Here is a 23,042-nt window from a genome sequence, read left to right as displayed (position 1 = left end):
CATTTGGGGAACACACTTGGGGGGGGGGGCGCTGTTCCCGGCGCACAGTTCTAGAAGCTTGCTCTCCTCAGGTGCAGGATCCTGGAGTTTAAATCAACTACCAACTGATTTGCTAAAAGAAGTGGAAACCCAGCCCGCATTAATGCCAGACCTCAGCTCTTTTTGTTACTTGCAGGAGGAGGATGTGTTTAGGTGCAGCTGCTAAAATCCGAATGTGCCTTGGCCTCTAATTGTGTTGACTGAGAGAATAATAAGACCAGCCACACGTGGCCTTGTCACCTTGGTCTGGAGGCCTAATTTAGCAATCTCGCTCGCGCAGGACGAGACCTGCCGCAGTTGCGGCGGTGTCCCAGACCCGCCACCGGCACCCAGGCCGCGTGGAGTTTCTGTTCGTTTCAGCCCTCGTTCTCTCTCTCCCGCCGGCCGGCCGCCCGCCCGCGTGGAGAGAGCTCAGCCGCACACCCCAGCTCGTCCGCTGCACACTCACACACACATCGCCCCGCTTTTCCGCGCTCGGGAGGTGCGTGCCCCCCGGCCGGGACCCCCTCTGGGCTCTGCAAGCCGAGCGGCGCGCGCCCCACTCCGTGCACTGCGCTCGGCCCAGCTCGGAGTTTAATCACAAACAGTGTCCGGCTTCCTGTCCTCATCCCCCCCCCCTCCCGCCCCGTTTCTCTGGCCCCTCCCTCTCCCCGGCCCGATCCGCCCGCCGGCTCCCCCTCCCCCGATCCCTCGGGTCCCGGGATGGGGGGGCGGTGAGGCAGGCACAGCCCCCCGCCCCCATGGCCACCCGTCGGAGCCAGAGGCGGAGGGGGCGCCGGGGGGAGCCGGGCACCGCCCTGCTGGCCCCGCTCGTGCTGGGCCTGGGCCTGGTGCTGGCCTGCCTTGGCCTCCTGCTGGCCGTGGTCAGCCTGGGGAGCCGGGCATCGCTGTTTGCCCAGGTGAGGCCCGGCTGCACACCCCTCCCTGGGACTGTGCCGAACATCTGATGGGGCCGGTGGGCAGGGGGAAAAGGGGCCAGGAAGGTGGGTGGAGGGTGAGATGTCAGGTGGAGAAGGACAAGGTGACGCTGCCTCCTTCCCAGCAGGAGCCTTCCCAGAGGGACCTGGTGGCAGAGGAAGACCCGGACCCGCTGGTGAGTGGGGGGTGGGTGCTGGCTACATGGTTGCTGGGTATGGGAAGTGTGTGCCCCACTTGTGCCAGCCATGTGTGTGGGGTGTGTGTGCACCAGCCCTCCCATGCCTGGGTACATTAGAGAGTGACAACTGTGTGTAAGGGGTTTGTGCCCCCTTGGTGTCACCCAAGTACGAAGTGTTTATTGGCCGTGGGGACGTGGGAGTGTGAGATGCAGGAGCCTGCTATGGAAGAGGGATGCTGGCTGTGTGTGCAGGGTGTGTACTCATTGTGCACACTGACTGGGTGTGGGCGTGTGTGTGTGTGTGCGTGTGTGTGTGTGATGTACCAATTTCTGGTTGAGGGGAGCGGACTAGGGGGACGTGGCTGGTCTTGGGGAGAGGTGTGAGGGCTGAGCCCTGACCCCAAGAACTTACCTCCTGGTGGCCTCGGCCGCTCTTGGCTGAGGGACTCGGTCCTCTTGCTGACTGGGCCTCTTGTGACGGGCCCCCTGTCAGTCTTAATTTGTGTCTCCTGGAGTCCCTGGTGAGATCCTGGTTTAGCCCTGCCCTTAACGCCCTTAGGACCTGAACCCCCAGCCTGAGGAAAGCCAGGATGCTGTTCCTTTCCTGAAACTGGTTCGGCCTCGCAGAAATGGTGAGCAGCCCTTTATCCCAACCTTAGGAATCATAATATCATGGTGGCTTCTGGACTCACTATCGGTTTTGTCCATCATAACAGCCCTGTGAAGCAGGCAGAGCAAAACCCATTATCCTGGTTTATGTGTAGAGAAACTGAGGCACAGGGAGTAAAAGGGGGGTTCGGAGTCACAGAGACTCAAACCTAGAATTCTGACCCTCACTCTGAAGCTCCTTCCATTGCATAGACCTGCTTCTCACTCAGACGCCATCCTGAATATGAAGGCAGGTAGCCAGGAATTAGGAGAGCTCCTGGGGTCCTGATGAAGACAAGGTAGGGGAATCAGAGGCCCGAACCCCCAAGAGCAAAGACTTATGACTGGGTGACCCTGTGACCATGTATCCAGGCTTGCAGGCTTACACCTGTGGGCTCAATGTGATGATTAATAATCCCCTCTTGCGCTCAGAAGCATCCCACTTTGGATGATAAATTATCAGTGGCTATACCTGTGGAGGAAGATAAGGCCTGAGGTTCTGAGACCAGGAGACTGAACAAGAATAAGAATGCCAGAGTATTGGGGGGAATGGGGCTGAGAGAGTAGCTCCTGGCCACCCACCCCCCAGACATGGGGACTGCTTTGCCCATCTGTCTTTCCTTGATCCTCAGCATCTAAAGGCCGGAAACCACGGGCGCGCAGAGCAGTTGCAGCCCACTATGAAGGTGGGTGATGGGGAGCCATGCCCAGGGAGAAGGGGTGGCTGAGGCGCAGGGCAGGGCTCACCATCCCTTTCCTGTGTCTTACAGTTCACCCACGACCAGGACAAGACGGAGCACAGGCAGGTGAGACCCCACCCCACCTCTGAGCTCTTCGCTGACCCCCACAGCCCTGGCCTTCTGGACAAGGGACCCCCTCCAAAACCTTGACTTCCCACCCACACCCCCACCTTCAACATCAGAACTCCAAAAGCCAGTTCAAGAAAATGCTTAGGGCTCACTTCTCTTGACTCCCCAAACTGGACTTTCTCTGTGATTCAGACATGAGACCCCAGGGAGACCCCTTCCCCTTTCAGAGACCAGGCAGATCCCCCCACCAAACCACCAGCTGGGCTTCTCCTTCAGCCCTCGCTCATCTCCAAGAAGCATCTTTGATTTTTTTCCTCTTCTTTCCCCTCCATATTCCAAGAGTTTTCATGCTCTGATCATTTTTCTCTAAATATTTCCAGTCTCTGATCTTCTTTTCCAACCCCACCCCACCCCCACCTCAGCACCATGACCTCAGAACCTCAAACTCAGTCTCCAGCCCCTTCCCCATTCTAGACTTTCCCCACCCCTACTGTGTCCCACCTGTGCTGCCAAGTTCAGCCTCCTTAAGCCTGTCTCTCATTCTCCTATTGCTTTTCTGCTTGGCTTCCAGCCTCTCCACGCTCTGGTCTCAACCTCTTTTCCTGGCACATCTGTGTGTCCTCTCCACACTTGTTGGCTGATACCCCCTCCCCACCAATGTGCTTCTTCTGGACTTTGGGCATACTGTTCCTTCACCTGGAATTCCCTTCCATGTGACAGGCCAGGAGGCAAGACACGAGAGTGACTTAGTCTAGGGCTGGCAGCTGAGATGGAGAGAAGTAAATGGATTCAGTGTGTAGTTTGAAGAGAAGGACTTGCTGGAGCAGGATAAGGGAGAGGGGGGAAGGAATGACTTCTAGATTTTTAACTTGGGCATCTTTGAGAATAATGATGTCTTTTATTAAAGTGGTGTTAACCAAGAAGGAAATAGGTTGGGGGGCATGTAAATTAATAATTGAATTTGAGAGCTAATAATAACTAAGTGGATAAATAATAATAAACAAGTGAGTTTCACAAATAGTTGGCTGGACTTGGTAAGTGGCTCAGGCCTGGGCAGGGTGTGTAGAGTCAGGACTCATCACCAGATGGATGGTATTTAAAGCTACAGGACTGGATGAGACACCCACGAGGGAAGGGGGCCCCACAAGGAAAGCCCTGAGGCTCTCGGAGCAGAGTAAGAGAGTCCAGCAGAGACTGAGAAGCAGCCAGAGAGAGGGGAAGAAACCCAGGGAGGGCAGTGTCCTGGAGTCTCAGAGAAGACATAGTTTCAAGAAGGAGGATGTGGCTGTCTATGTTGAATGCAGCTGAGTGGTCACATGAGATGAGAACAGAGAAATGACTGCTGCATTTAGTAACATTCAGAGTCAACTGGTGACCTTGACAAGGGCAGTGTCTGGTGTGGTTAGGTTGGAAGCCAGTGTGGATTGGGTTAAGAGAAAATCAGAAATAGGAATCAGAGACAGTGACAACCCTCTCCAGAAGTTTCTTTGTGACAGGAGCAGAGAAATGGGCCAGGAGGTAGAGGAGGATGTGAAACCAGGAAAAGTTCAGTCCTTAAGCAATACTGCCTGAATCATAGCTAATACCTATTCAGTGTTTAATCTCACCTAATCCTTGAAAGAGTCCTAAAAGGAAGATAATCCAGTCATCTCCTTTTTACAGATAGAGATAACTTGTCAGGGTCATGATGATGCTAAGAGGTGGGGCCAGGATTTGAATCCAGCTAGCATGTGCTTGTGTTCCAGACATTGCCAGTGCAGGGGTGGGGGAACCTGCAGGCAGCATCCAAGAAGGTCGGAGGGGGTGGACTCCAGAAGGAAGAAAGGGACGGGACGTGTCATCTCATCACCATAAGAGGGCCAGTGGTGACCAAGAGAACGAGTCGGTTTGTGGTTTGGGTGGGAGGACATAAGGTAGCCCTTACCTGATGACTTCGGGGTCCTCTGGAGATCGAGGGAGATGGGCAGGAGGGATGGTGAAAAGCAAGCCTAGTAGGGAAAAAAGGATGATTGCTGGGCAGTAAAGAATGAAACTTAGTGATATCATGGTCTCAGACACACCATGTCCTTAACCACAACGAGCTCAAACTAGTTCCCTAGCCAGGAATGCCCTTTCTCCTTCTCCCCCCTACTCTTCATGCCCCAGGCCAGCCTTCCTCCCTTCTGTCTGGACCATTTATTTCAGCAGTTACCCAGACATTTACTCATTCATTGACTCAGCACACATGAGCTGAGATGCTACTGTTTGTAAGGACCCAGCTAGGTGCCCACACTGAGTAATATCCAGACCTGTTTGCAAGGAACTGCTGTCTAGGAGAGGAGGCAAGCATATAAATTTGTAAATTGCAATGTGATATGACAAGAATAATAATGAAAGTAGCAAGAGACACATGGCCAGAGACACATGGCCAGTACAGAGGAAGACAACTTTACAATGGAGTCAGGGACTCTTCCCCAAGGAGGCATGGACCTCAAAGTGTGAGTATAAGATGGACAGAGGGGCAGGGCCACTCGTGCAAAAGCCCAGAATTTGCCAAGAGTCTGATGAGGCTGGAGGACGGGGAGCAAGCGGCTCAATGTGGTTGAGGAGACAGATCCAGAGGAGCAGGATGGGGTGAGGCTGGAGCATATGGAGCCAGGTCACAGTTGGAGTCTGGAGGTTATTCTGAAGTCAAAGCAGGAAGAGACAGTCTCGCGTCTGCATTTGAGAGACATCACTCTGTGCCTCTGTGTAGTGTGCCTGTGGAGCAGGCAGTTTACTCCCGGTGGAAACAGGGAGCCCAAAGAGGAAGGAGCCTGAAAGAGTCCCCGTGAGAAATGGCCGAGTCCACACACACAGGGGAGGGAGACAACTATTTAGGTGGCAGGATTGCTAGGAACTGGTGATCAGTGGATAAAGCTGGTGAAGGAGAGAGAGGCTTGGGTGCTTGATAAGAGGTAGAACCAGGAGCCCAATGTGGAATGCAGCCAGTCAAGCAAATTTGGAGTTGTGGGGGGCAGGCTCAGTTTTGGTCTAGGTGAGTTTGAAGTGGGGAGCATGGGGAGGTTACTCTAACGGCAGGCAGGTAGCAATGTCAGGAGGGGCAGGCACGGGCAGAGCCGGAGACTCAGATTGGAGTCTTGCGAAATAAAAGCCAAGGTAACCCATACGAAGGGATGAAAATGCCCAGTGAGCATTATGTTCTTGAGAAAGGAACCAGGACAGCGCCCCGGGGCAGGCAGAGGATGGGGGTGCTGGGAAGGAAGCTTCCCAGGCTACTGAGATGAGGTGCAGGAAGCCCCGGAGAGCAGCCCATGAACCCAAACAAGAGACAACTGTCTTTACAGCCTCTTCCTCCCCTCTGTTTTCTTCCCACCAGCATGTGCTTGGTGTCTGCTCAGAGCAGGCCCAGCTGCAGGGCCTGGGGTGCAGTAACCAGACCAATTCCCCTGCCCCTTGGGGGAGGCAGACCCCAAACTATCACAGAAAGAAATAAAGATGATTTCTGTCCTTGGTGACTGCTGTGAGAGAGATGCGGTGAGTGGAGGAGAGTTTAATGGAGACTAGCTATTAATATTTCAGACTGGGAGGCCTGGGGAGGTCACTCAGAGCGACCAGACTGACTGAAGGGAGGGAGGAATCCTGGGGGGAGGGAAGAGCAGTAAAAACCCTGTGGAAACAGTGAGCTTGGTGCCTGGCAGGAACAGAAAGTGGGCCTGAGGGCCTGGAGTCTTGTGACTTGGAGGAATGTGTGAGATTAGATCCGAGAGGTAAACAGGGGCGGTTCATGGAGGACTGGGAAGTCACTTGAGACCCTGCTTTGTCATTTGATTGTCTTCTTTACAATTTGCAATTATCTTTACTCTAGTTTTGTTGTTGTTGTTAGTTAACAGCTTTATTGAGATATAATTCACGTACTATACAATTCACCTTTTTAAAATGTACAATTAAGCTTTTAGTATAGTCACAGAATTGTGTGACCATCACTACAGTAATTTTAGAGTTTTGATTACCTCAAAAAGAAACCCTGTATGCTTTATCCACCACACTGTATTTCCCTGATCCCCTCCAGCCCTAAGCAACTGCTAATCTACTTTTTGTCTCTATGTATTTGTTTATTTGGAAATTTCATGTGCATGCGTGTTCAGTCACTTAGTCATGTCTGACTCTTTGCAACCCCATGGACTTAGCCCTCCAGGCTCCTCTGTCCATGAGATTCTCCAGGCAAGAATGCTGGAGTGGGTTGCCATTTCCAACTCCAGGGGATCTTCCAGACCCAGGGATCGAACCCCCATCTCTTGTGTCTCCTGCATGGGCATGCAGATTCTTTACCATTGCGCCACCTGGACATTCACAGAACATGTGATCCTTTGTGACTAGCTTCTTTCACTTAGCATAACGTTTTCAAGTTTCCTCCACATTGTAGCATGCATTAGTACTCCATTTCTTTTTATGGCTGAATAATATCCCATTGTATGCCCTTAACACAATTTTCCTTATCCATTCATTAATGGATGGAGATTTAGGTACCATTTTATTATTTTAAATTTTTTATCTTTTCCCCTTTTGATTACTTTTAATTTTAATAACCCAAGTAGTATATGATTCAAGTAATGCATCCATACCTTCTCCAAGTAAAAGAGCAAATGGTGCAGACACAACCTATAAAAGCCCCCGTGCTTCTTGAGTCCTCCTTCTCTCTCCAGAAGCAGCTGGTGAGAACTTGCTGTCTATCGTTCTAGTCCTCTATGTCGGGTTTCTTCATCTAACTTCCTATCACACTCCCAGCTCCCTAGGCTGTGGCTCCTTCTTTGCCCCGGGCCTCCTAGATATCTTCTGGGTAAAGTGGGCCCAAAGGTTTATAAACTCAGTGACTCACTGGCCAGTGTGAGAAAGTTCTATAGAGGGATTTCCCCCTGTCTCTGAACACCCACATGCAGGTGTGGACGGGACGGTGAGTGGCTGGGAGGAGGCCAAAATCAACAGCTCTAACCCACTGCGCTATGACCGCCAGAGCGGGCAATTTATTGTCACCCGGGCTGGGCTGTACTACCTGTACTGTCAGGTAAGCCCCACCTGGCTCCACGGGTAAAGCTGGAACTGAAGGAGAAGGGTTGGGCTTTGGGGTTGGGGGCAAGTTAAAGGTGGGGAGGGGGAGCGTGGGGTTTGGGCTGAGAGGAGCCTTGGGCCTCTAAGGACACCTGAGATGGAGCCGAGGGCCAGCAGAGGCCTGGACTCCGCCCCTCCCCCGCCCCCCCCCCCCAGGTGCACTTTGATGAGGGGAAGGCTGTCTACCTGAAGCTGGACTTGCTGGTGGATGACACACTGGCCTTGCGCTGCCTGGAGGAGTTCTCGGCCACTGCGGCCAGTTCCCTTGGGCCCCAGCTACGTCTCTGCCAGGTGTCAGGGCTCTTGCCCTTGCGGCCAGGGTCCTCCCTGCGGATCCGCACCCTCCCCCGGGCCCATCTCAAGGCTGCCCCCTTCCTCACCTACTTTGGACTCTTCCAGGTTCACTGAAGGGACCCAGTCTCCCCGTGGCTTGTCCCCACGGCTGCTCTCTGAGCACCCCTGTCCCCTCTGCCCCACCCTGAGCTGCTCCTCCCCTAGACCTGCCTCTCCCCCCGGAAGGCTGCCAGGGCTCACGTGATGTCCATGCCACACAAATATTCCCAGCCTCTCTGACAGCTCTCCCCACCTCCAGCTCTCCACCTCACTAGCTCCCCAACCCCATTTATCTCCTGACTCCCCAACCCTGGCCGCAGCCCCAAGGACACTGTGTTTACTGTACTCTGGGTGACGATGGGTCCTCTATACCCCCTCTTCAGGCACTAAGAGGGGCTGGATGCCAGAGAGACTGGGACTAGGCCAGGAGTTCCCGAATGTGAGGGGTCAGAGACCAGGACAGGCTCCTCCCCTGATAATTCCCTGTGGATTTTTAAAACAGATATTATTTTTATTATTATTGTGACTAAATGTTGATAAGTGGATATTAAAGAGAATAAGTCATGGTTGCTCTCTTTATTGGGGCTTAGGGGATATCCTCTGGATAGCTGAGGGCCAATGGAAGGGGGGTCTGGGAGGTGGGGGGTTGGGGGAGCAGGTCGCCTGGAATTCCAGGATGACATCCAGGCTTGGGCATGGGGACTTACGTGCCTTGAAGCCCCAGGCAGGAGAAGAGACTCAAAAGGCAAACTGCCAGGAAAAAAAAAATCAGTTCTCTGCCCAAGGTCCAGCAGAAGTGGCCTGATTTACCTAGGAGGCGGGCTTCCTCCTGTGGGGAATCCCTGGGCTGGGAGGAGTGGTGGCCCTTCCTCTTGGCAGCCTGGGCACCTGCAGCAGGTGCTGGCACCCGCCTGGGCTGGGACTTGGCGCAGGGAGGGGGGAAGCGGTGGGGGGGGTGCGGGGAAGCAGGCGTGATGCGGGGGGTTCGGGGTCAGGAAGTGGGACACTAGGGCCCAGGAACACGGGAAGCTGCGCCCCAGGGTCCAGGCAGGAGTCCTACAGTGGTGGGGCACTCTGGCTGTCTCTTTCTCATTTGTCCAGAGCCTTATGTAAGAGCGTTTCTCGGGAAACAGGAAGTCCCGCTTGCCAAGTTCAGCACAGAGAGTAGTGCAGGCCTTCTTCCAACACACCCGGCCTGGCCTTAACCCCGGAACTCAGCCAGTTCCTTGCTTCCGTGACCCTGGTTCTCCTCCCCACTGACCCCCTCTCCTCCCCTTTTCTCCCACCTTCAGTCACGGTCAGCAGACTGCCCCAGAGATCTCACCTGTGCCTGGGCGCGAGGGTCTTCCACTCTCAGCCCTTGACCCTCAGTGCTGCCCAGCACGTCTCTCCATCCCGGCTCCTGGCACCATGCCCCAGAGCCAGCCAACCTTCCCTCCCCCACTTCTGGGGCCGCCCTGGGGTTCCTGTGCTCTGGCCGCTCCTCCTGGGTGTCACTGGCAGCCCTGTCCTTCCTAGAGAGACTAACACCAAATTCTCCTGAGGCTGGAGGAGGTGAGGGGTCTCGGGACAGCACTGGCCCCGCAGTAGGGTGCCAAGAGCACCAGCAGTGCCCCAGCTTGCTTCCCGCCTCCCTTCTTTTTATTCTCAAGTTCCTTTTTATTCCTCCCTTGCGTAACGCCCTTCTTCCCTTCTGCACCACTGCCTGCACCCCCACCCTCCCCGTCACCTCCTTGCCATCCCACTCCTGAGACCACAGCTGTTGGCAGGGTCCCCAGCTCATGCCGGCCTCATCTCCTTCCTTGCTAAGCCCCAAAGGGCCCCAGGGAGACATGGGGGCCCCCGTCCGAGAGCCGGCGCTCTCAGTTGCCCTCTGGTTGAGTTGGGGGGCAGCTCTGGGGGCTGTGGCTTGTGCCATGGTTCTGCTGACCCAACAAACCGAGCTTCAGACCTTAAGGAGAGAGGTGACCCGGCTGCAGAGGAACGGAGGGCCCTCTGAGAAGGGGGAAGGGAATCCGTGGCTGAGCCTCCAGGAGCAGGTGAGTGAGGGGAGAAGCATGTCTGGCAGAAAAGGATGCGTGGCAGGGCAGTCTCTGGGTCTCTTGGTTCCAGCTGCTTGGTCGGCAAAGTTTGGAATGGGTGCAAGAGAAGGTCCCGGGGTTTGGAGGTTAAGGGAGCAACCATTCCAGGAAAGGAAATTGTTAAAAGATTAGTACTTCTCGTACCTAACAGATTCTGGAGGAGAGCCAGTACCCAGACTCAGGTTGCTGGGGAAAGGTGCAGGAAAGATGTGAGGCATTCCTGGGGCAGGTGGGGGGTGGGGCTAGGGAAAGGCTTTCTGGGACCCTTGCATCTTAGCCTAACCCTGACCCTCTTTCCATGAGCAGAGCCCTGATGGCACAGAAGGCCGGGAGAATGGGGAGAGATCCCGGAGAAGGAGAGCAGTGCTCACCCGTAAACAGAAGAGTGAGGCCTCTGGGGTGCAGCAGGGGTGGGAGGTGACCCACAGCAGGGGGATCTGGAGACTGCGACCCTGAGCCAGGGAGAGGGCGGAGGGCTGACAGCCGTGCAACTGCTGAGATCTCCTCCCTCTCTCCCCAGAGAAGCGCTCAGTCCTGCATCTCGTTCCCATTAACATCACCTCCAAGGGTGAGCACTATTTTCAATCACGGCTTTGGGGTGGGAGGCAAGATCTAGGAAGTGTGGGACTGGCACATCGGCCGAAAAGAACCTTAGAGAATAATTGTCTGAGTGTGCCCAGAAATCCTCACTGCCACACTCCTTGCCTCCAGAGGACTCTGATGTGACAGAGGTGATGTGGCAACCAGCTCTCCAGCGTGGGCAAGGCTTGGAGGCCCAAGGATATGTTGTTCGAGTCTGGGATGCTGGAGTTTATCTGCTGTACAGCCAGGTAACCCCAAATATCCTCTGAGCCTCACCTGAGGGCCTGGAGGTCTGTTTTCCCAAACCTTGTACCCCAGCACTGAGGTTTCTCAACCCCTATTCATACCGCACTTAGAGGGCCCTTCTTCATTCCTCTGCTCCATTATCAGGGCTCCTGAGGCTGCCCAGACCTGAGCCACACCAGCCCACTTTCTTCAGCATCCCTTCCCTTCCCTGTCAGGTCCTGTTTCATGATGAGACTTTCACCATGGGTCAGATGGTATCTCGGGAGGGACAAGGAAGGCAGGAGACTCTATTCCGATGCATACAAAGCATGCCCTCCAACCCTGACTGGGCCTACAACAGCTGCTACAGTGCAGGTGAGAGGTGGGTGGATGGTGGAGGGTGGATGTGAGGGGAACAGATCTCTGACCTGGGGCAACAGTGGGGGAGCTATGGCAGGGGCTTGGAAGCCTGGGTGTAGAGGCAGATATGAGGAGCGAAGGACAGAATGCCTTAGTCCTTATAGAAGGCAAACATAAGGTTGAGCTGGATAAGGGAGGGGAAACATCAGATTATCTGCATGGCTGTGCTTCACTGAGCATCTGTTTTCTCCCCTTTCTCAGGTGTCTTCCATTTACACCAGGGGGATATCTTGAGTGTTGTAATTCCTCGGGCAAGGGCCAAACTTAGCCTCTCTCCACATGGAACCTTCCTGGGGCTTGTGAAACTGTGACTGTGTTGTAAAAGGTAGTTCTGAGCTTGGAAGACCAGGGTGGGTACACTTTGGAGATGGCCAAGAGCTGATTAGACAAAGGACAGGCAACAGTCAGGAACAGAGGCCTGCCTCTGCCCCCAGGCTTGACAGCTCATGACTCTCTCTTCTTTCCACTCTCACCCCCAGGACTTTGAATTCACGGATATTAAAGAGGTAGAATAGCTTGTTCTTATTTTCCATCCAGCCCCAAATTCTTGAGGGAGTTGGGTAGGGGTAGGGGGTGGGAAATGCCAGGCTTTGTCTAGGCTTGCTCTGGGTCCCACTGGAATGCTTCCAGAACAGCACCACCATCTAGCGGCGGTTTGAGATAACCATCCTGTCGGTTGGCAAATGTCCACGAGTTTTTCCTCCGCTCAAACTCCTGGTTCTTTATACCACACCTCTCTCTAGGTACCCTCTGCCTCTCCACCCCACAAGAAGCCCCATCCTCTCTTCGCTCTCTCCATCTACTGGGCTCCAGTTTCCATCACTATCTCCAGAGGTGTAATTGTTAGGCGGCGCTCTGCAGAGGGTGCCCGATGACGACGGCCCCCTTGCAGCCACACCATTACTCTTTAGGTCCCAAGTTTTGCCTTTCACTTTGTCCACTATCGTGGCCCGGCAGGCCGGGTCGCCTTGGATAAATCGTACGCCCCAGTCCTGGTCCTGTCTCACTCCTCTGATCTCTCCTTTCTGCGCAAGCCCTGCCTAAAGTTTAAAAATAAAGAATAAATAAATAAGACCTTGGATCCATTTCCCCCACTGCTGTGCCTCAGCCCCGTCCACGCACCGGGACCTCCCAGCCCTCCCGGCCCTCTTCCGACGCGCTTCACTGGACCCACGTGTCAGGACCCCCAGTTCAGGCCGGGGGGTGCGTGGAACACCAAGCCCCACAGCGTGGGGGCGAAGGGCGGAAGATCGGGATGCGACACGCAGGCGCAAAAGAACTAGTGGAGGGGCTGCCCGGCGCAGCGCGGGTTCAGCGGGTGTGCGCAGGCGCATCCCTTCGTGGGGCTCGTGGGCGGGACGGTCCCGTGGCGTCTACGCTCTCGGGTAGGCGGGGCTAGGTGCGTGTTGGCCCCGCCGGCGCTGTTCGCCGGGTGTGACGTACTAATTGTGCGCCACCGCCGCCGGTGGGCCTGGGGCTCGAGGGAGGGGAAGGAGGAGGGGGAGGTAGTGGAGGTGGAGGCTGAAGCAGAGCAAGAGGCGGCCGCGGCGGGGCGGCGCAGCGCGCGGCCCAGAAGCGTTGGAATCCTGAATTGAGACGGCTGCGCCTGAAGACAGCAGAAGTGGTGGGGCCGCCGCCGCCGCCACCGGAGAGATGAGCCGGGAAGCCTGAGGCCGGAGACGCCCGCCCTCGGGCCTGTCCGCCCGGCTTCCCCGCTCTGGGTGAGGACGCCCCCTCCCCTCCCCCCAGCTCTGCCACGGCCTCTCCATTTTTGGACCCCATTCCCACCTAACGGGGGCCCAGGAGGCCCTCGAAGGGGCTTTATAAGGCCCTTGCACGCGGAGTCTCCCGAGCCTGTAGGACCACACCGGTGCTGGGACGCATTCTGGTCCCCAGGACGAAGCAGGAAGGGGGCTGGGCCAACCTGGCTCGGCTGAGTTCCGTCTCAGCGCGCCTTGACTCGGCTCCTTAAGCGCCATTCGGTTCTCTTTCAGTTTCCTCTAAAATCCTTCCCTTCTCATTAGATTCTATGACCTGAACCGTAGCCCTCGTATCCCCATTCCCTCCTGAGACGACCCGAGCATGCCCACACACCCCATTCATTCCACGGTGATGGAGAACTCTCTTCCCACTCTCGTTTACGGATTCCCGGCGGAAGTTGTGTTCTCACGTATCTCTGTACTATGTCAGTATGCCCGTACTGAGCCATTTTCCTTATTAGCTCTCAATTAGAATATCCCTTGTGCCAATAGACTTGTATTAGTGCTCAGTCGTATCCGACTCTTTGCGACCCCATGGACTGTAGCCCACCAGGCTCCTCTGTCCATGGAATTCTCCAGGCAAAAGAATACTGGAGTGGGTTGCCATTTCCTTCTCCAGGAGATTTCCTGACTCAGGAATAGAACCTAGGTCTCCTGCATTGTAGGCGGATTCTTTACCGTCTGAGCTACCAGGGAAGCCCCTGGTGGTATTCAGGTAGAGAAGTGGAGCCTGAAAATACTAGGCTTTATGTGGGGATCTGAGAAATAAGAGCCCTGAGGTCTGCTGCTGAACCATTCTTCCTTGCCTCTAGCTGGGCAGGAGAGAGATGGTGGCACAGACTCTAAAGGGCAGCTTTTGGACCATGTTAACTAAAAGGAAGATCTGAAGTTAGGAATGGGCAGAGGAGGGGGTGGGGAGGGCTAAGATCCTGGGAGAGCAGGAGTCTCTTGCTGTGTTAAGAGCTGGGTCTAAGGAAAGGGAGTTCTGGTTTAGAAAAGCCAGTCACATCTGCTTGAAATCTCTCTCTTCCATAGTTTGTTTGTGTCTGATTGCAGAAGACGCATGCTGAGAAAGAGAGGTGGGATCTGGGGTGTGGGGTGTAGGGTGTTTGGGTTCTGACACTCCAACTTTTGTTTTCCAGGCTATTGGAAGATGAAAGAGACTATACAAGGGACCGGGTCTTGGGGGCCTGAGCCTCCTGGACCCGGCATAGCCCCGGCTTTTTCAAGTCCCAGGCGGGAGCGTCTTCGTTGGCCCCCACCCCCCAAACCCCGACTCAAATCAGGTGGAGGGTTTGGGCCAGACCCTGGGTCAGGGACCACAGTGCCAACGAGACGCCTCCCTGTCCCTCGGCCCTCTTTTGATGCCTCAGCTAGCGAAGAGGAGGAGGAAGAAGAGGACGACGAAGATGAAGACGAGGAGGAGGAAGTGGCAGCTTGGAGGCTGCCCCCCAGATGGGGTCAGCTGGGAGCTTCCCAGAGGCCTCGCCCTCCCCGCCCTACTCATCGGAAAACCTGTTCACAGCGCCGTCGCAGAGCTATGAGAGCCTTCCGGATGCTGCTCTACTCAAAAAGCACCTCGCTGACATTCCACTGGAAGCTTTGGGGGCGCCACCGGGGCCGGCGGCGGAACCTCGCACACCCCAAGAACCATCTTTCACCCCGGGAAGGGGCTGTGACACCACAGGTGCCATCCCCCTGCTGTCGTTTTGACTCCCCCCGGGGACCACCTCCACCCCAGCTGGGTCTGTTAGGTGCTCTCATGGCTGAGGATGGGCTGAGAGGGTCTCCACCAGTGCCCTCTGGGGCCCCCATGGAGGAAGATGGATTAAGGTGGACTCCAAAGTCTCCTCTGGGCCCTGACTCCGGTAAGGTGGGAATGGGGCAGAGGAGAGGGTGGAGAGGGCTAAGATCCTGGGAGACCAGGAGTCTCTTGCTGTGATAAGAGCTAGGTCTAAGGAAAGTAGGAGGGCAGAAAGAGAGGTTGCAGAACAGTTGTGCAGTGTTTTAAGCCCCACTGTGAGCAGGAACTAAGTCTGGGAAGAGAGTCAAGGCTGGGAAACAGGATCCCTAAGTAGGTGCCCTGCGCATAGATGAGAGAGGGAATCATGGTTTAGAAAAGCCAATCATGTCTGCTTGAACTCTCTTCATTTGGCCTCTGAGGGTTAGTGCCCCATGCATGTACATCTCATTCTTCGAGTGTTGGGATGGATCTCTCTGGGTAGAGGAGTACATCGCCTGGACAGTTGTGTGTGACATTCTCACTCAGAATGTTTCTCTTTTGGAGAACCCCAACTAAACAACATCAGGCTCTGTCTTTATTAATTATTTGAATATTCATTGAATCTTTGCTGTATGCCAGGTACTATGCTAGTGTGCTAGGCATTATGAGAAATCTCTCTGAAATTTACATCTCTCTGAATCCTAGTGTTTTCTTGCTTTCCTCCTGTTTTTGAGTACATGCATACCTCATTTCATTGTGCTTCACTTTATCGTACTTTGGAGACATTGCATTTTTTACAAATTGAAGGTCTGTGGCAACACTGAGTAGAGCAAGTCTTATCAGTGCCATTTTTCCAACAGTATTTGCTCAGCATGTCTGTGTCACATTTTGGTAATTCTCGAAATATTTCATTGCCTCCACCCCTGAAAAGATTACTGCTCACTGAAGGCTCAGATGATAGCATTTTTAGCAATGAGGTTTTTTTTAATATTTTTACTTTATTGGAATGTAGTTGATTTACAGTGTTGTGTTAGTTTCAGGTGTACAGCAAAGTGATTCAGTTATACATATGTTCATTCTTTTTTAGATTCTTATGCAGGTTATCACAGAATATTGAGTAGAGTACCCTGTGCAATATATACCAAGTCCTATATTATATATAGTAGTGTGTATATGTTCATCCCAAGCTCCTGATTTATCCTTTCCCTCCACATTTCTCCTTTGCTAACTCTAAGTTTGCTTTCAATATTTCTGTAAGTTGGTTTCTGATTTGTCAATAAGTTCGTTTTATTTTTTTTAAAAAATCAGGTTCCACATATGAGTGATAGCGATATTTGTTTCTCTCTGACTTCACTTCGTACAATAATCTCTAGGTCCATCCATGTTGCTGCAAATGGCTGTTTTTTCATTATTTTATGGCTGAGTAATATGCCAGTGTTTATATGGGCCACATCTTCTTTTTCCATTCATCCGTTGATGAACATTTAGGTTGTTTCCGTGTCTTGGCTGTTGTAAATAGTGCTGCAGTGAACATCAGGGTGCAGGTATCTTCAGATTAGGGTTTTCTCCAGATGTATGCCCAGGAGTGGGATTGCTGGGTCATCCGGTAGTTCCTGTTTTTAGTTAAGGAAGCTCCATACTGTTCTCCGTAGTGATTTTACCACCTTACATTCCCACCAACAGTGTAGGAGGGTTCCCTTTTCTCCACACCCTCTCCAACGTTGTTTCTAGACTTTTTTCTTTTTAAGAAGACAGAGGTGGTTTATTTATTTTTTGACTGTGCTGGGTCTTTGTTGCTGTGCATGGGCTTTCTCTAGTTGTCAAGAGTGGGGGGCTCTTCTTCGTTGTGGTGGCTTCTCTTGTTGTGGAGCACAGGGTCTAGACACACGGGCTTAGTTGCTCTACGTCATGTGGACTCTTCTCTGACCAGGGATCACAATGGCAGGTGGATTCTTATCCACTGTACTACCAAGGAAGTCCTCGTTTGTAGACTTTTTGATGGTGGCCATTCTGACCAGTGTGAGGTGATAACCTCATTGTAGTTTTGATGTGGATTTCTTTGATGATTAGCGATGTTGAGCATCTTTTCATGTGTAATATTTTTAAATTAGCTTTTTAGATATAATGTTGCACATTTAATAAATTACAGTATAGTAAAGGTAAGTTTTATATATACCAGGAAACCCCGAAATTTGTGTGACCCAGTTGATTACAATATTTGCTTTATTGTAGTGGTCTGGAAGCAAACCGGCAATATCTCTGAGGTATGCCTGTAATAACTCTTCCTCTCTGTCCCTTATAACCTCTTGGACATAATTATCTCATGCTTTAGGATTTTCATTCTTTAGTGTTTGTACCGGTAGATTTTGTTTCAGTTCCTCCTTCTTGTGGGCTTATAATTTGCGTGCCTCATTTAATCTTCCCATTGGTCTTTGATCTGAGTGAGTTTCTTGCCTCCATCCTATTTCCCCTGCGTTGCAGGTCTCCTCTCTTGTACTCTGCCCAACGGCTTTGGGGGACCACCTGGGCCAGAAGGAGAGCGAAGTCTAGCACCCCCTGATGCCAGCATCCTCATCAGCAACGTGTGCAGCATCGGGGACCACGTGGCCCAGGAGCTTTTTCAGGGCTCAGATGTGGGCACTGCAGAAGAGGCCGAGCGGCCTGGGGAGAAAGTGGGCCAGCACAGCCCTCTGCGGGAGGAGCATGTCACCTGTGTGCAGAGTAAGGAGCCCTCCAGGATCTCGTCTTTCCCCTCAGCTGACTCTGAGATCAGAGTCTGGAGTCTCACTTTTCTCTCCTCCCTCCACTCAGGCATCTTGGATGAATTCCTTCAGACTTACGGCAGCCTCATCCCCCTCAGCACTGATGAGGTAGTGGAGAAACTGGAGGACATTTTCCAGCAGGAGTTCTCTACACCTTCCAGGTGAGCCATGAAAGAGATGCCCTTTGGAAGAGGGCTGGGACCTGAGAGATGGGGAGAGAATGCTGCTGCCTTTTCTCCCATAGGGATGTAGTCGGGGAGGAGGAGGAAGCTAGAACTGAAGGGGAGGAATCTGCAGACAAGGTGCCAAGCCCCTGTGAGCCACCCGGGAGGGCCTTTACCTGGGACCCTGAAATACCACGTGGACCTAAGTATTCCTGTGCTTCTTACAGGGGAGTGTGCCTTTAGCAAGTCCTCAAAAGGACCCATGACCCAAAGAAAAAGTTTTAGATGCTTATTCTAGGCAGTAGAAGATACTTCTGTGTGCCCAAGCCACCGCCCCCACCCCATTCTCTTGCATGACCCAACCCTTGGCCTACGCAGGAAGGGCCTGGTGCTGCAGTTGATCCAATCATATCAGCGGATGCCAGGCAATGCCATGGTGAGGGGCTTCCGAGTCACCTATAAGCGGCATGTGCTGACCATGGATGACCTGGGGACTTTGTATGGACAGAACTGGCTCAATGACCAGGTAAGGAGGCGTGGAGAAACAGGCCCAAGAGGGGTTTTGGGGAACAATGTGTTTGGGGCCCTCTTTGTGGGGAAGCCCTGTACCCATGCCACACCCTTCATGGCAAGTGGCCTCCCATCTTCTCCTCAGGTGATGAACATGTACGGAGACCTGGTCATGGACACAGTCCCTGAAAAGGTAGGCCTAACCAGATACTTCAGTCCCTGGGAAAACTTCTGAAGTTTTAAGCAGCTTTTTCAGTCCCTTTCATGTCTTCCATTTTACATAAAGAGGGTCTTTCTTTCTAGGGAGAGGCAGTAGAAGGTAATTTGTTAAATTCAAATTTGTAATCTTGGTCCTGAACTTTTCAATTCTAGTCCTTTCCCCTAGTCTGTAGGGTTTTCCCCCAATGGCTAACCCCACAAATCAAGGTGGGAAGTTATGAGGTTAAAAACAGTTTGTGCTTTTTACCCTTAGTGAGTCGGACTGGAGTTTGTGGAAACCAGTCCTTAGAGCTGGGATGAAATGGAATGGGCAGGGGAGAGGACATGTGGCGGGAGGGCCTGTGGTCTGTTGATTCCACCTGGCTCTCTTGTATCATTGGCACAGGTGCATTTCTTCAACAGTTTCTTCTATGATAAACTCCGTACCAAAGGTTATGATGGGGTGAAAAGGTGGACCAAAAACGTGAGTTATGAATTCACATCTTGTGTAACACCTTGCCTCTAAAGAAGAGTTCTGTTTCCTATGAATCCTTTCCCCAACCCTGTTCAGTCAGACTTCCAAGTATTTATTAAATGTCTTTTGTGTGCCAGGTACTGTTCTGGGCATTAAGGATACAGTATTAAATAAGCAAAACTTACTGCCTTTTGGGGGTGAGAATCAATAAGCCAGTTAAAGTACAGCTAGTGATAATTTGCTGTAAACAAAACAGTAGTGTGGTAGCATGGGGCTGGGTACTTTAGATAGGGTGGTTTGGGAAGGCTTCTCTTAGCTGATACTTGAGTGAGGAGAAGCCAACCCTGTGCACATCTGGGCAAGGGTATTCTAAGCAAATGGAACACCAGGAACATGGGACACAGAGCGAGAAAGAACATTTGAGGATCAGAGGGCCCGTGTGGCTGCCTGTGTGGTTGGAGAAGAGTGAGCAAAGGAAAAACCATAGAAAATTTGGTCAGAGAGTAGATCATGTGAGGCATGGAGGGCAGGTCAACCAGGGTAGAGCTTATTCTTTGTGTTCTAAGAAGCCATTGAAGAGTTTCAAGCAATCTGGGAAGTGACTCATGTTTCAAACTCCTGTTTCGGTGATAGAGTGAAAGGGGGCAAGAGTGGAAGCAGGCAGACTAAACAGAGTAGCTGAGAAGTCCTGTTGAGAAACTTGGACCAGAGTGGTCAATGTAGAAATATTGATAGAAGTAGTTTTATTTAGGGTAGCTCTTGGAGGTAGAACCAATAGGACTTTCTGATGGATTGGACATGAGAGATGAGAAAAAGATAGCAATCAAGGATGATGCCTAGGTTTTTGGCCTAAGTTACTGGGGAAAATAATTAAGGCGGAGGTGAGCAGGTTTGGTGGGGTGGGAAAGAGTTCTTTTCTCCATTCCAGTTAGTTTACCTGTCCTCCGATTCAAAGGCCAGGAAATTTCTACAGTGAGGTAGGGCCATTGCCTCCAGCATTTCTTAATTCCTGTCTCCCTGTAGAGGTGGGGTGACATGCATCGAAAAGAACTTGGCTTTTTATATGCCTGTGTTTAAATTCCACCTCTGTCATCTCCTACTTCTCTGACCTTGAGCAAGTTGCTTTACTTTTCCAAGCCACAGTTTCCTCATGAGAACTTTGTTTCAGGATTGTTGTGTTAACTGATTGAGCATCTGTTAGGTGCCGTGCATTGTTCTTAGTGTTTTATGGATATGTTTAATCTGCGTAACAAACAGGTGAGGGTAGATACGGTTATTTTCAGTCTTACAGAAAAAGGAATTGAGGTACAGAGTTACTAAGTAACTTGCTTGAGTCATAAGCTAGTACCTGGAGGAGCTGGGTTTGAACCCTGAGAGTCTGGCTCCAGGATCCTGAGCCTACTAAGCACTTGTACCTTTAATGTGTGAAAAGTACCTGGCCTATCCTGGGCCCTCCAGTATTTGTTCTGTACCACCTCCTCTGTCCTGCCTTCCTCCTTAAGCCCAAGAATCCAGACATCCAGATGCTGGGCCTTGCCTCATGGTCCAGGGGCTGGGTGTTGAGTTCTTCCACTTAGCTGCTTGCCTGCTCCTCCTTTAGAACCCTCGTAGCAATTAGCAGGATTCCTGTGCTGTCTTACCTGACCTCCAGCCCTGCCTCCTTAGGTGGACATCTTCAATAAAGAGCTCCTGCTAATCCCCATCCACCTGGAGGTGCATTGGTCCCTCATCTCTGTTGACGTGAGGCGGCGCACCATCACCTATTTTGACTCGCAGCGCACCCTGAACCGCCGCTGCCCTAAGGTTTGAGAGGGAAGGGAAAGATGGGCAGAATGTGGGGAGGAGATCCAGTGGCAAGGCATTTCAGGCAGAAGGATGAATTTTGGGTCTCTGATGAGCAACCTGGGCTTGGTGCCTGTGACCAGCACAGCTTGGGTTCAGCTGGGAAATGAGTTCAGAGGCTCACTTCCTCCTTTCCTCCATCTACATAGCATATTGCCAAGTATCTGCAGGCAGAGGCAGTGAAGAAAGACCGGCTGGATTTCCACCAGGGCTGGAAAGGTTACTTCAAAATGGTAAGTTCCTTGAGGAAGTTTAAGCAGGGTTAGGGGTGGTGAGGGGTGTGGTAGGAGGCAGAAGTTGAAGCTATACCCGTAGGGTCTCCAGGAGAAGGGCTTACCTTCTTTTTATTCTCTAGAATGTGGCCAGGCAGAATAATGACAGTGACTGTGGTGCCTTTGTGTTGCAGGTAAGCAGATACTAGGTGGGTTAAAGAATTGGGAGGGAGGGGGAAGCTGTTCAGCCTCCCTCATTTGACTTACAACCACTTACGTAGCAGGAGTAACCCTATGTGTTAGAATGCAGATACCCTGATTTCATTGGTCCTCTCTTGGCTTCTCCATACCATGTTGGGACTGGATCCTTGGGCTCTAGCCCTGATATAGCTGCCTCTGGTCCCCAATGCAAAGTGTTTTCTCTCTGTTAACACTTGATATTTTATGTACCAAATAGGAACATTGGCTTTAGTCAGACTTCTTTTGAACCCCAGCCTATGGGACCCTGGTTTCGTTTGTTTGTGAAATGGGAATATTCTTGGAAAGATCCAGTGAGAGGTGTATCAGAAGAAATATGTAGCACAGGTCCTGGTTGGGGGGGGTGGGGGGCGGTGCTTAGTAGGTGGTTCTCATGGCCTGCTTTGTTAACCCCAGTATTGCAAGCACCTGGCTCTGTCTCAGCCATTCAGCTTCACTCAGCAGGACATGCCCAAACTTCGTCGGCAGATCTACAAGGAGCTGTGTCACTGCAAACTCACTGTGTGAGCCTCGTATCCCAGGCCTCAAGCCCATTCATTAATGGGCAGGGGAACATGGGAGACCCTTCCCAAGAAACTCAAGTTCCTTTTGTCTCTAGCCTCTTTCCACCCAGTACCCTTTGGTTTTTCATATTTAAATGTTTTAATTGATTTCTGTATTTTTTTTCCCTTTGAGAGAATACTTGTTGATTTCTGATGTTCAAGGGGTGGCCATGGGAAATCCCCTATTTCCCGCTGTCTGCAAGGGAGTATGGCCTTGTGGCCTGGGTGGGGCAGTCATCTCCCTTCCATGTGCAGGGCAGGGGTAGGGGGGCAGAAAAATCCGGGGGTGGTGGGCGGGCAATGGGATTACTGCCTGCCAAATCTTCAAACATTTTTTATATATATATATAAATGCCACGGTCCTGCTCTGTCAATAAAGGATCCTTTGGAGATACATAGTGGTGGTCTTCCTTAAGGGGCCTCAACCTAGTGGATATGCTCTCAGGCTTTCCTCCAGCCAGTGCTGTTAGCTTCCCCTTACGGGTTTAAGACTCCTGGGGCCAGCTTTACATCCATGGCTCAGACAGCACCACCACCATGCCGTCAACACTTGATCTTAGCCAAAAGGCCGAGAAGCGATCATGCCGTCAACAAAAAGAATCCCCCAGTTGGGGGCGCCAGGCTGGAAGTAGGGTTGGTAAGCCTCAAAAATAAGGGAGCTTGAGAGGTGCTAAAGTTGGGGAAACAGCGCATTTAAGGGGGCCGGCAGTATTCATGACAGCAACCCCAGATGCTAGTAAACTCATAAATCAGTTACTCCATCCCTTCTTCCAGCCCAGGAACGTTCCTGGCCGCTTGGGTATGGTTCTTGATTCTGATATCCCTGCACATTCGGGGTTGGTGTTCGACTTATTGTTGGTGTAGGAGAGAACAAAATTAAACGTAGGTCTAGTGGAGACCTGGAGTAGAGATCGACGAAAGTGGTAGTCCCCGGAGCCCGGAAGTCCCTGGAGGCTGAAACCTCGCCCCCCTTGCCTGATAGGGCGCGCTAGGCCACATGACCAGGGCACTCTCGCCTCCGCACGTGTAGGGGTGCAGGGTCCCAAGATGGCTGCCAGGCCTCGAGGCCTGGCTCCCGTATGTCACTTCCGTACCGGCAAGAAAGGCGGGTCCTTTAGCCAATGAGGCTGCGGGGCGGGGCTTCACCTTGATAGGCGCTCAAGTTATCCAATGGTGGCTGCGTGCCAGGGCGCCTACGAATTGACGTCACGCCGGGTTGCTGAGAGGCGGCAGGCGGGGCCGAAGCGGTCAAGCCAATGCGATGGCTGGGGCGGG

The 23,042-nt window shown here is 52.5% G+C and overlaps 3 protein-coding genes across 13 annotated transcripts; all 3 read left to right on the top strand.

The window, feature by feature from the left end:
• Positions 1–681: 681 nt before the first annotated feature.
• TNFSF12 (TNF superfamily member 12) lies at positions 682–8,577 on the top strand. Of its 3 annotated transcripts, XM_081578639.1 has the most exons (8): positions 682–938; positions 1,085–1,132; positions 1,695–1,767; positions 2,416–2,469; positions 2,554–2,589; positions 7,512–7,636; positions 7,837–7,966; positions 8,179–8,577. In XM_081578639.1, the coding sequence occupies exons 1-8, from the start codon at positions 780–782 to the stop codon at positions 8,286–8,288; spliced, it is 735 nt and encodes a 244-aa protein (XP_081434765.1). In that variant the 5' UTR covers positions 682–779; the 3' UTR covers positions 8,289–8,577. The 3 variants fall into 3 exon arrangements, with proteins under 3 accessions (XP_081434765.1, XP_081434764.1, XP_081434766.1); XM_081578638.1 differs by having other exon boundaries at positions 7,837–8,187; XM_081578640.1 differs by having other exon boundaries at positions 724–938; positions 1,082–1,132; positions 7,837–8,187.
• A 607-nt stretch (positions 8,578–9,184) lies between these two features.
• Positions 9,185–12,390, top strand: TNFSF13 (TNF superfamily member 13). Of its 9 annotated transcripts, XM_081578636.1 has the most exons (8): positions 9,308–10,052; positions 10,401–10,479; positions 10,615–10,662; positions 10,806–10,924; positions 11,138–11,276; positions 11,523–11,646; positions 11,801–11,827; positions 12,065–12,390. In XM_081578636.1, exons 1-6 carry the CDS (start codon positions 9,795–9,797, stop codon positions 11,630–11,632), a joined length of 753 nt encoding a protein of 250 aa, XP_081434762.1. In that variant the 5' UTR covers positions 9,308–9,794; the 3' UTR covers positions 11,633–11,646; positions 11,801–11,827; positions 12,065–12,390. The 9 variants fall into 9 exon arrangements, with proteins under 9 accessions (XP_081434761.1, XP_081434758.1, XP_081434755.1 ...); XM_081578632.1 differs by lacking the exon at positions 11,523–11,646 and having other exon boundaries at positions 9,200–10,052; XM_081578637.1 differs by lacking the exon at positions 11,801–11,827 and having other exon boundaries at positions 9,317–10,052.
• Positions 12,391–12,794: 404 nt separating this feature from the next.
• On the top strand, positions 12,795–22,161 carry SENP3 (SUMO specific peptidase 3). Its single transcript, XM_081578602.1, has 11 exons — positions 12,795–13,042; positions 14,224–14,949; positions 17,286–17,525; positions 17,616–17,727; positions 18,109–18,256; positions 18,386–18,433; positions 18,845–18,922; positions 20,579–20,716; positions 20,905–20,988; positions 21,111–21,161; positions 21,622–22,161. The coding sequence occupies exons 2-11, from the start codon at positions 14,235–14,237 to the stop codon at positions 21,730–21,732; spliced, it is 1,725 nt and encodes a 574-aa protein (XP_081434728.1). The 5' UTR covers positions 12,795–13,042; positions 14,224–14,234; the 3' UTR covers positions 21,733–22,161.
• The last annotated feature ends 881 nt before the right edge of the window (positions 22,162–23,042 follow it).

Source organism: Giraffa tippelskirchi, chromosome 3, assembly GCF_054371585.1.
Source record: "Giraffa tippelskirchi isolate mGirTip1 chromosome 3, T2T-mGirTip1v1.2.pri, whole genome shotgun sequence".
In the NCBI taxonomy this organism is placed as follows: domain Eukaryota; kingdom Metazoa; phylum Chordata; class Mammalia; order Artiodactyla; family Giraffidae; genus Giraffa; species Giraffa tippelskirchi.
The sequence above is the reverse complement of the archived record's forward strand: the minus strand, read 5'-3'. Positions and strand labels throughout refer to the sequence as shown.